This window comes from Camelus dromedarius, chromosome 4 (genome assembly GCF_036321535.1).
Source record: "Camelus dromedarius isolate mCamDro1 chromosome 4, mCamDro1.pat, whole genome shotgun sequence".
Classification (NCBI taxonomy): domain Eukaryota; kingdom Metazoa; phylum Chordata; class Mammalia; order Artiodactyla; family Camelidae; genus Camelus; species Camelus dromedarius.
Window position 1 is genome coordinate 90,791,188 of NC_087439.1, and position 12,477 is coordinate 90,803,664.

The 12,477-nt window shown below is 33.9% G+C and overlaps 1 protein-coding gene across 1 annotated transcript in view; it reads left to right on the forward strand.

Moving 5' to 3' along the window:
* Positions 1–12,477, forward strand: part of PSMD1 (proteasome 26S subunit, non-ATPase 1) — an 80,717-nt gene that overhangs the window by 44,185 nt on the left and 24,055 nt on the right. Inside the window, exons 17-18 of the mRNA XM_031452373.2 lie at positions 7,994–8,108; positions 11,297–11,413. Coding sequence (XP_031308233.1) covers positions 7,994–8,108; positions 11,297–11,413 — 232 coding nt within the window. The remainder of the gene's footprint in view (positions 1–7,993; positions 8,109–11,296; positions 11,414–12,477) is intronic.

Below are 12,477 nucleotides of genomic sequence, written 5' to 3' on the forward strand. Positions count from 1 at the left end.
TTTTGTTCATTTCAGTTCTACTGAGCACTTCAGATTTTATTCAGTATTTACTGCTTTATTTTAACTCAAAATTCAATATTTTAGAAAAAATATTTGCTAAGAATTTGGGGTGAAAATAAATAAAGTAATCCTCAAGAACAATCAGATAGATTGTAACGTGCCAGAGTTTCTCTTCAGGAGTATGGAAATACCTTAAAATACTGCTTTATTCTGATCCACAATTTGGCTTCTGTGCTAGTGCAGGCAGATAGGTGTCTGCAAAACAAGTAATGTCAGATTGAAAATAGCACCATTATATTCAATGAAAAGACTTGTATGAAATAAACCTTCATTGACTTGTATTTATAGATACATTTCTTTATTCATTGAGTATATTGCAAAAATACCAACCATTATTATTATTACAATACTTTATCAATACTAACCCTTCTTATCCACATTCACTCACTTTAAAAAAAAAAAAGACCTTAACTAAAATAATTAAAAAAAATAATTAAAACTTGTTCTTGGAAGTTTTTTATTTTATTTTTATATTTTTAGTTTATGGCTAAGGAATGTAACTAGTTATAACAACTACTTATTTGGCAACCTTGAGTTATTAGCGTAATTGATAATCAGAGAGGAAGTAAAATAATAATAAATAAAAAGGTAGATGAATCTCTCAGTTGGCAAATAACTAAATTTGTGCTCTAAAACATCATGCATGATAGGTAGAAGGCCCCACTCCAAATCTTTTTACTCTAAAAACACATTTACAAAAACTTTTCTATCCCCCATCTTTAATGAAGATAAACATTTGCACATGGTGGTAAATCTGAATAGTCCGAAAGAATATTCAGTGATAAATTCACTCTTGAGACAGTTTTAACAAACACATTTCCCTCCCTACTCCAGAGCAGGGTAACAAATTAAAGGTGAACACACATTTTGGTAATAGCAAACAGGGCCAACTGAAAAAATAGGAATTAAAAACTGTAAGTGTGTTGGTCTACTCAGAATAGAGACTTGTATTCACCAGAAATCATCCCAACATTGTAAATCAGCTATACTTCAATTTAAAAAAAAAAGAACAGAGGCTTGTAGCTCTTATATAACTCAACCCTGTACAACTCGTATGTGGTATAATAATTGATATCATAGTGATGACTTCCACATACTTAAGTAGAGGTTAAATTATCTTTATTCAGCTCTGTTTTAGATGGCAGAAAAATGTGAAAAACATTTTTTTATTTCTATCCAAAATGGTGAAAAATATAAAACTATGATTCTAAATGGTAGAATAAGATTTCAAATATCTGGAAGCTTCATTTTTATAGAATATCTCATTTACCAAGAACTCCAGATTAATTAATTCTTACTATTGTAGCTTAAAGGTCAGACTCAAACTCTAATCTTACCATAACCAAGAAACCTAATTTGTGCATTTTTTCTAAAATACTGAACTTTATCTTTGATGCCTTTTAATTTATTAAACAAACTCTATCTTTGATTTAAGGAAGCAATCTAGTTTCTTTTATAGGTTTAGGAAGACAACTTAAATATCAGCCAAATATTTTTTTTTTACCTCTCAGTCATAGTATCTATCAAACACTAACACATTAAGGGATTTTTAACAATATGTGGATTGTGTCCATTACATATTCATTCATTTGAGAAGTATTCATTGAGTTCTGTTTGCTTGTGGAGTTACATTGATGAGCAGGATAAACATATTCTGCCTTTATGTAATTTATAGTCTTATGGGGGATACAAATGAGTATACTGAAAATTATAATATAGATATGGTAGAGCTAAGACTAGCTCACTTCACCAGGGCCCACAGCACAGCTCAAATATTTCTTGGCTTTTTTTTCATTCCTTTCTTGGTCATTCTCTTTGATTAAATCAGCGAAAGAGCTGAAACTTTAGAAAGAATAGCTATTTCAAACTTAATCTGTTCTCCTTAGACTCTTTTGTTCATTCTCCCCTGATGACTGAATTTACTGCTTATTTTAATGAAAGACTTAGACCAATCTGAAAGCTTTGTGACCTTTCAGCTTCTTCTCAAGATGTCTTTATTTTCATCCATCCTATCCTTTGGGGTCATACTGTCATTCCTCTTTTCCACGACTAACTTTTACTCAAGTTCTTGATTCCAACACTTCGTGATATTCTTTGCAATCTAGCTGAATAAAGTATTTTCTTTTTCACACATAGAATACATGCCTTGAATATTCATTTCCTCAGCTTTAACTTCTTTCTTGCAGAAATGCTCAGGTTTCCAGTTAATGAAAAATGAAACCTTTCTTTATCCCTTAAGTTTCTTTCCTTCCTCATCAGACTTTTTTAGAGAATTGCCTATCCTTTTCCCTTCTTACCACCCACCCAGTCTATAACTCTTGTAATCAGATTTTTATCCCCAGCACTCTGCTAATATAAGTCTTAGAACGTCACTGATTAACACTAGTTGTTGATTTTGTGCAATATTCAGCACTGTTGACTGAGGTAGCCTCTTAACTGGTCTTCTTTCTTCTACCTTTGTGCTCTGCTCTGAATGGAGCAACCAAAATGACCACTTTTAAACCAGTCAGATCATATCATTCCTTTGCTTAGAATCCTGATGGCCCTTCATTTCACTCATAGTAAAAGCCAAAGTTCCTATAAATACTGAATAATCTGATCCTGTTTTCAACTACTCTTCCCCTTGTCACTACACTCAAACTGTTGGCCTCTTTGCTGTTCCTCAAATATGCTGAGCATCATTTCACAACAGGGCTTTTGAATGAGCTGTTTCCTCAACCAAATACACTTCTCCTCCCCCTAGCCACTTGGCTCACTTCCTCCTTGCCTTCTTGTCTTTACTTAAATAGCACCTTATCATTGAAGCCTGCCCTGACTATGCTAACTAGTACTGCAAAATGGCCCCTTCTTCTGGCTCTTCCAATACCCCTTACATTGAATTACTTTTTTTGTTCTCCTTAGAACTTCACCATTTTACTTACTTTATTATTTATTATTTGTCTCCTACTGGAATGTAATCTGTCTTTTTGTTCACTGATCTCTTTGAGTTTATCCTGCTTAAAGTTTGTTGAGTTTCTAGTCTTTCATCAAAATTTGGGAAATTTTTGGCCATTATTTCTTCAAATGTTCTTTTAGGCCTTCTTCTCTTTTCCCACTAGGACTCCCATTATACATATGCTGGTATGATTTGTGGGTGCCCACAGATTTCTTAGGCTCTGTTCATTTTTCCTCATTCTTTTTCTGCTCCTCAGACTGGATAATCTCAACTTACCTAACATCAATTCTCAATTAACCTAACTTAATATTATCAATTAACCTTACTTGGTTCTTTTTTCTGCCTGCTCAAATTCTGCTGTTGAGCCCCCTCTAGTGAATTTCATTTCTTGGTTTGCTGATTTAAAAGGCAGAGGGAAACACACTAATAATACTATAACTTTTTTAATGTTACAGATTTCTCTAGATCCCGGAATGCAATCTTGAGATTTTTAAGAACCATGTTTCTTATTATGGTGAATTGGTAATTTCTTTATATAAATCTTATGAATCTACTTTCTTCTCACCTCTCTGAGGTGTTTTCACTCCATTTCAGCAGCACCTGAAAGAAATTAATCTGTTTGGAGATATGCCAAAAGCTTGTCTAAAACTATAATAATTTTTAGTTTTCTGAAGTCTAGTAAAATAACTTTAAAGAAAAAAAATATCCCCCACTCTTTTAATCTCTAATGGCATTCACTTTTTAAATTTTTATAAAGTAGCCAAAAAATAAAGAGAGTAAGAAAAGTTGTTAGAATTCCACAACATGTAGCTCCATTGTTGAAAACATATGCAGCTAGCAAATTTGTAATTGTCTGAGTAAATATACTTTAAACATACCAAAATGTAAATATGAGGTAAAGTTAAGTCATAGGTAACACGTTCTGTGCTAATCAGATGGTTTCTCAAGTATTGAATTCCTTGCTCTCTAACTGTCCCCATCCAATAAAACAAAATCTACTGTTTTTCCTATGACTTGACCATTTCTAGACATTAATTTTTCTAAATATGTTTATGGAGACATAGAGATAAACTTTTATTGCTACTCAGGGATTAGTCATGTAAATACTTGGTTATAAATGCTGATCCATTTATAACAAAATATGGGAATTATTTTGTGATATTATCTTAAGAGATAAATGTTTACATAGAAAAGCAAAGATTTAAAGAATGTCAAAAAAAAGAAAGATTTAAAGAATGTCAGAATTATCTAAAACAACTGAAAGAAAGCCTTACGCACTGTTATTAAAGAGTTGGTGTATTTTCTGTTAATTTGTAGATTCTTTCTCTGTCTCTTGCCTTGCCTCTTCCCCCCCCCCCCTTGCTGCTTGTTTGTTGAAGATACCAGGTCATTATTACTGTCAAATTTCCCACAGTATGGATTTTGCTGACAGCGCCCCTATATGGAATATAATGTATTTTTTTGGTCTTCTATAGTTCGTGTAAATTGATAGTTAGATCTAGAAGCTTGATCACATTCAAGTTCAATTTTTCACTCTTTTGTTTTTAAGGAGGGGCTGGCAGTGCGCATAAGGTATAAGGTCCAATTGTTTCTCTTTTCATGATGTTAGCAGTCATTGACAATGAAGCTGAGGTCCATTAATTCATTCTAAGTTGCAAAATGGTGATGGTATAATTTTATCATTTATTCATTTATTAACTTTTTAAAGTTTTATATATACATACATGTATATATGTGTTTGGGTAAAGATTAATGTAAGGAAGTTTTGCTTTCAGTGAATGTCTGCATTCCAGTCATTGCTTAGATTGTTTTGTCCTTTTATAGCTGCCTGTTGAAAAATTGAAATAAACATAGACTATTACGATTTTATTGTACTCTTGAAGAGGTTGCATGTCTAAGCTAATTTATTAAAGAATTTGTCATTCCTTGTCTTAACAAATCTTCTGAAGAATGTGTCAGAGTTGGACCTGTTATTAGCCTGAGAAGTTTAAAAGAATTCTTTATGTGCTTTTGAGTTTATAGCCCTCACAACCTATTTCAGTCTTTATGGTAATCAACTAGGTAAAGCTCTCTGCATTAGGCTCTCAGGAAAAGCTCTGTATTTATGTTCTTAGGCAAAATTTTTTCTAAACCTCATGAAATTGTTAATGCCCTTTTCTAAGTATAATACTTTTTTTTTTAACAAGTTAGGGATCATAAGATAAATGAAGTTTTAAGATATATTTAGGTTAAGTACTTTGCTGTGAGTCAGTTTTCCTTGGAATGCTGCAGGTGAGGGGCTAGGTGGGTAAAGTGTTCTCTGTGCCATTAGCTCCCTAAAAAGTTGGTGAGAAAATCTGGAAGTCAGAACCCTGAATATAACCAGCTTTCTAGGTTTAATATCCAACTTGTTTTCTGTTGTTTTGAATGAACTTCTGAGTGTTGCCTTTTTAAAAAATTAGAGCCCAACTACAGCATACTAGTAGCCAAATTCCTGGTTGTGACTCAAAGGCATTTCTGATTATGCATCTAGATTTTAGTAATTAGTATAGTATTCTATTCTACCACACCACTAACTCTCCTCCCCAGCATGAATTGGAACAGAAAGCAATTAAGGCTTAGAGAGACTTAGCGATTGCCATTCAATTAATAAATGGCTGTACTAGAATTGGAATCCAGGTCTTTCTGATTCCAAGCCCATGTTCTCTCTATTACAACATATTAAAGATGAGAGGGAAAGGAAGCAGAGAGTCATTTAAGGAATCACTGTATTGTTTTAAGTAAGAGATGATCGGGGCCTGAAACAGGCAGTGGAAACAGAAACAAGATTTAAGGGTTTCATTTGACATGGCAGATTAGATATGGGGAATGAAAGGATAGAATGATCAAAGTGTGAGTTTCCTGGGTTTGTAGATGGTTATAGTGAGAGAAGAAACAGTTTAGGGAAAGGGTGCCCTTTATTCCTCTTTCTGTATATTGATGGAGGTGTCTATGGTGAATTTAGTTACGGGTTAGTTAGTTAGTTAGTTAGTTAGTTCAGTAGGCATTTTAAAATTCAGAATGCTGCTCAGATTATTTGGAGCCTTTTGGTAGGGAATACAAGGGAATAAACAGAGGGAATATTCTTAATTCCTGTGTCATGTTAATGCTGTGGCACTTACTTAATGAAAATATGAATTCTTAATTCTATGAAGGGACCTTTTAAAGTCCATAGAATTGTAAAGTGGAACAGACCTTATGGAATTTCTAGTCCAATTCCTTTGTTCAGATGTGGAAAAGGACCCCAGAGTGTATGATTAATTGAACTTTGTCTAAAATTATGTCAGCTATTTAGAGACAAAACAGGAACTAGAACATGGGTTTTTCACTTTATGGCTTCCTCTTATATATTATTTATCTCAGTGTTCCTTAACTGAAAGCATATGTGTTATTACCATATTTTCAAGTTATTTGCTTCTTTGTTTTTACATTATTCCTGCATTATAGTTAAGAACGTTATCTCTAATTACAGAAAAGAAAATATAAATGACTTGCCTAATGTCACTTACTAAGAAATTAACAGAACTAAGACTAAAACCCAGATCTTCTGTTTCCTAGGACATTGCTTTCTTTACACCATCAAACTGTTTTCCCAGATTGTTGCCATTTGTATTATTTCCTGATTATTCCAATTATTTCAAATTATTCATACTAGGAAGCTTTCTCAAACTGAGAACATTTTCAAGGAGTGATGGATTCTGTTATAGGAGGAAATAATCCAACCTTCCTTTACAGCAAAATTCCACCTTTTTTTGAGGTATAGTTGATGTGCAATATTATATAAGTTTCAGGTGTACAACGTCGTGATTCACAATTTTTAAAGGATATATTCCATTTATAGTTATTATAAAATAATTGACTATATTCCCTATGTTATATAATATATCCTCATAGCTTACTTATTTTATACATACCTCTTAATCTCCTATCCCTGTCTTGCCTCTCCCCCCAAATTTCACCTTTATAAACAGTTTTCATAAACTTGACTCTACTCCATTTGAAATTTGAATTTACCATTTACTAGAGTTGAGACTAGAGTGCAGTTTCAACATAGAATTATACATTTGAATTGATCTGTAAGTAATAACTGCTTTCATTCACAACAGGGTCCTTTTTTTAACTTTCTGTTGAAACATAATACATGAGTAGTCTTGTTAAAAAGTTGTTATCGAAGTGTAATATACATCTAAAAACATGCACATAATTGGCCTACAGCTTGATGAGTTTTCACAACTGAACTGTGTAATCAGCACCCAGTTCAACATCAGTATCAACCTCCCAGAAACTCCCCTTATACGCTCTTCTAGTTACTCCCCCATCCTGCTGCCCCTCAAGGGTAACCACCGTAACAGAGGAGTCTTTCAGAGGTGAGCTCAAGTACTTCATTAGTCAAGGTTGGCGTCTTTTTTTGTGTATTTGCTGCAAATATGAAGAGGATTTCTCTATTCTTATCAACACAAAAATAATTGCTGAAGACAAAAGAAAACCAGAATTTTCTCATTACCAAGTCTTGTTTACCAATTTAATATTCAATCAGAGTAACACTGAGAGATTTAAATCTTTCCTGCAGCTTTGGAAACATCTTGGAGTCTCTATAAGTGACTTTTCATCTTCTGAAACAAAACACAGAGTAAGCAGGAGTTAGAAGAATGGATGTAGATTAGTGTTCGCCCCCAGTACCCCCACAGCTATTCCCCACTGTGGACAAGACACAAGGGAATGACTGTAATGCTGTGATGCAGAGCTGTGGATGAGGGATTACTGATACGGTCCTCTTTCTTTACATATATTCTCTGAATATTGAAGATAGATTTATAATGTCAATAATCAGAATTCTGTGGGAGATTTTTTAAATTCTGCAGCTTCTGTGTTAAATATAACTGGTGTTCCCAACTTCTGAAAAAAATGGTTAAAATTCTTCCATCTTGACTTAAATATATTATCTACAACACTGTCTTCACTTTCTCTATTTCTTATCAGGACCCCTGAACAGTGCCCCAGCGTTGTTTCATTGTTGTCAGAGAGTTACAATCCTCATGTTCGTTATGGAGCTGCAATGGCCCTGGGCATCTGCTGTGCTGGTACAGGAAACAAGGTAAAGCCCAAAGCCAATGGGGTCAGTTCTTTCCTGGCACCAGACTGTTTTCCCTAGCAGAAAAGTTTATGTAACAGCTGTAAAAATACAAGTGTGGTGTGATCTGTAAGACTTAACTTGCCTTACCAGCTTCCCAGAACTTCCTCACTTTACTATGCCGGATCGCTCAAAGCTGTTGAAGAACAAACCACCACATTACATGGGTGGCTATAATGAAAACAATGCTGTTGAATTTCTTTTTGAAAGCACTGATGTCTTTAAAAAGAAGAAAAAGTATTTTTTTCTTTGGAGAACTATGGTCATTTTACATGGTTATTTTACATGTTTACTTTGTGTAATTAGTATTGTGGAAAGTAAAGTTCTTATTTGAGGCCACCACAGTCAACTCAGTTTGATTTTTTTGTTTGTTTTAAGCTTATACTTAACTGCAGTTTGCCTGTTTTATCCTCATGAACGTAACAGATAACCTGGTATTTGTTAAGCCTTCAAAAGTGATAAAGAGTTGGGGTAGGCACGCTGATGATTTCATCATGAGATTCATAAAGATATGCACCAATGTAATAACAAGTATCCTTGAATCATGGCAATGACATTTTGCCTTTCATAGCGCACAGGACCACACCTTGGCCAGCTCCCCAAAGGGCGACTTCTTTTAGCAGTGCACAGGCGTGTGTGTGTGTGTGTGTGTGTGTGTGTGTGTGTGTGTGTGTGTGTGTGTGAGAGAGAGAGAGAGAGAAATAAGAATATGGTTATGTTCCCAATGTCTTTACATCAGAAAGGAGCCACTTTTTTAATCATCTCTTTTCCAAACTAAAGTAAAACAAAGTATAATTATTTATTGATTGATGCCAGGAATTAAATTTTAACTTGCTTGACTTTTTCTCTAATAAAGGGTATCAGTCTTGGATGCAAATAACTTTTCTAGTCACATAAAATATTATTTAAGCTAGGAATTAAAATAGGCATTTTCACTATACATGGTAAGAATTGTATAAAACTTTGTAGAGAAACATACACCCTTTCAGTATTCTCATTCTGTCCCCTTACCCTGCTTTATTTTTCTTCAGAGCACTTGTCACCACCTGACATATTTTTACACCTATTTATTTATTTATTGTCTGTCTCCTCTCCACTGAAATGTAAGATCACTGAGAACAGAATGCTAAAGACCTGGCACTGTAGGTTTTCAGTTAATATTTGCCAAATGAATGATGGAGGGAAGATCATTTTAAGGATATGATGGTGAACAAGTTGGACATGGTCTCTGCCCTCACAATTTTGTTTTTTAAATGCTTTCATTTCTTTTAGAGAATTTCTATGTGAGAATGTATCAAGTTTTATTAGGAAAGTCATTATGTATATAAAATGCAGTTTATAGAAATTGGCCTGCATTTTTTTCTGGGACACATCTGCTCTATAAACAAAGGAAAAATAATATAGTTGGATGTTTAACTGAGTATTTTCTCCCTCAGGTCTTTAGTAGACATTTATGTCAGGCCTCATAAGTTAAATGTAAATTAGATTTTTTTCTTTCCAGATTATTCTAAACTTAATATGGTATCTAGGAGCAAATGTTCTTTGAGACACAGCATCTGACACGTTAATTCAATGAAAATTTCCATTACTCATGCTAAACAAGTCTGCTTTATTTCTAGATAGTTTGTATGATTTACATATCAATACCTATCTGTCTGAAGTTTGGTGCTTTATTATTTTTGTTTCTTATACACCTGAAGCACCTATTTATTCTAAAATATGTCTTTGAAGTTATACCACGTGCCTCAAAAGCCAAGTTGGTGTCTTTTAATTTATAAGTTGGAGATTTTGTTATATTTTTACCATGACTACTTTATAAACAATATTGGCAATATATGAGTAATGCTTGAGAAACTTACTCTTCTAAACAATGGCACTACATTTTTCAGAGAAGTGGAAAGAAAGAATATACTTATCTGGTATGTGTATTATCTGTTAATAACTCTGATTTTTTAGATAAATAAATAAATTGACATGTAAGGAAATCCATGGTCGTTTCCCCCTTCCCCCAAAAAGATTCAAATTATTCTTCCTTTACTTGGCCTTGGAACAAAGGATATTTGAGAAATGACATACTATACTAAAATAAGTTTGATAATCATGTTAACTCATTGCTCTGTTGCTTCAGATTTATACCTACCTAACAACCTCGTAAGGGTACTGAACAAATATCCTGCAGGGTGTTAATAGAAGTTATATGGGGCAGAAGATTTCTTGGTCAGATGTAATGGGCAAATGCTGGGATATACAAAGTTCCAGTGGTTTCTTTAATAAGGCTTCCTGGAGCTTTTGTTGTGATATATACATTCCTGGGGGCCACAATATGCTATATAAAGTTTTGAATCTGCAAGAAGAGGTGATATGTAGTGTATAGGAACTCCCAAACTTGTTTAACCAAGGAATACTATTTTCATAGAACTGCTACCTTAAAGAATGTGATATTCGGGAAATCCTGGTAAACATTTTGGAAATCCCAACACTTGTGGTCTTTTGAAGTGTAACCATGGTATCAGATCTAGCCTTGTTTGATTTAATTTGTTTTGCCATCATACTAGCAAGTAAAATCTTCCCTTTTGTTTTGGAAGTTTTGTTTCTCTTTGTTTTTTGTTTCAATTTACATTTGATTTATTTAATTTTTTAAATTTAGTTTTGTAAAATCATCTAAGACATTATCTTACCCTAGTGTTTGAAGGAAGTTGAATACTTGGAGTTAGACTGGCCTGAGTTTGCTACATTTATGTGATTTTGGCAATTTACCTTTCTAACTCTTACTTTTTTTTTTTTATAAAGATTGTTTTGTGTTGTTTTAGGATTAAGAGGATTATATGGATAACATACATAAAATACCTCCCACTGCACCTGGAAAATAATAGGTGGTTATCAAACATTAATCTCATTTTTTCTCTTACTTTGTTTTTGACCTCTTTTACCCCAAGAAAGGAGCGTTTGTGTTCTACAAGCTTCTTTTTCACTTGGCATCAATAATGTTGAAACATAAAGCGTACTCAGTTCTGAGCTATTGCATCCAAGTAGTCTTAAATTAACTTGTAATTATAATGTTAGATGAAAATATTGACTTTAAATGATAGTAACTAATCTGAAATTTCAGCTGTATGAACTTTATTAAAAGGTTTTTTTTTTAATGCTTTCAGGAAGCAATTAATTTGCTAGAACCAATGACAAATGACCCTGTCAACTATGTGAGACAAGGAGCTCTCATAGCTTCGGCTCTCATCATGATCCAGCAGACTGAAATCACTTGTCCAAAGGTGAGCAAACAAAAAAATTCTCCAGAAGAAAGCTGGTTCAGGCTTTTCTTTAGTAGCTTATCTTCTTTTGAGGACATTTTTACCTCAAATATGGTGAACACTGAACTCACAGGAAGTAAAGAGGTAGGAGAAGGGGAAAATTTTAAATATATAACACTCTTTGAATTCATTTTTCTATAGGTCTGTGGTCACTTTGCTAATTCAGCTGTAGAGCCATTCTTGAAAAATTAGAACTCATGAGTTGATGAAATCATCAAAATCCACTTTAATTGCCTCCTACTATCCTTTTTTTCTGTCTAAACTTTTTTTTAACACTTTTTTATTGAGTTATATTCATCTTACAATGTTGTGTCAAATTCCATTGTAGAGCACAATTTTTCAGTTACACATGAACATATATATATATTCATTGCCACATTTTTTTTTCTCTGTGAGCTACCACAAGATCTTGTATCTATTTCCCTGTGCTATACAGTATAATCTTGTTTATTCTGCATATGCCTTTCAGTATCTACAAATTTTGAAATCCCAGTCTGTCCCTTCCCACCCCCTGCCCCCTTGGCAACCACAAGTTTGTATTCTATGTCTATGAATCTGTTTCTGTTTTGTGTTTATGTTTTGTTTTGTTTTGTTTTAGATTCCACATGTGAGCTATCTCATATGGTATTTTTCTTTCTCTTTCTGGCTTGCTTCACTTAGAATGACATTCTCCAGGGACATCTGTGGTGCTGCAGATGGCGTTATGTTGTTGTTATTTATGGCTGAATAGTATTCCATTGTATAAATATGCCATATCTTCTTTATCCAGTCACCTGTTGATGGACATTTAGGCTGTTTCCATGTCTTGGCTATCGTAAATAGTGCTGCTATTAGAACATTGGGGTGCAGGTGTTATTTTGAAGTAGGGTTCCTTCTGGATATATGCCCAGAAGCGGGATTCCTGGGTCATATAGTAAGTCTGTTCCTAGTCTTTTGAGGAATCTCCATACTGGTTTCCACAGTGGCTGCACCAACCTGCATTCCCACCAGCAGTGTAGGAGGGTTCCCTTTTCTCCACAGCCTCT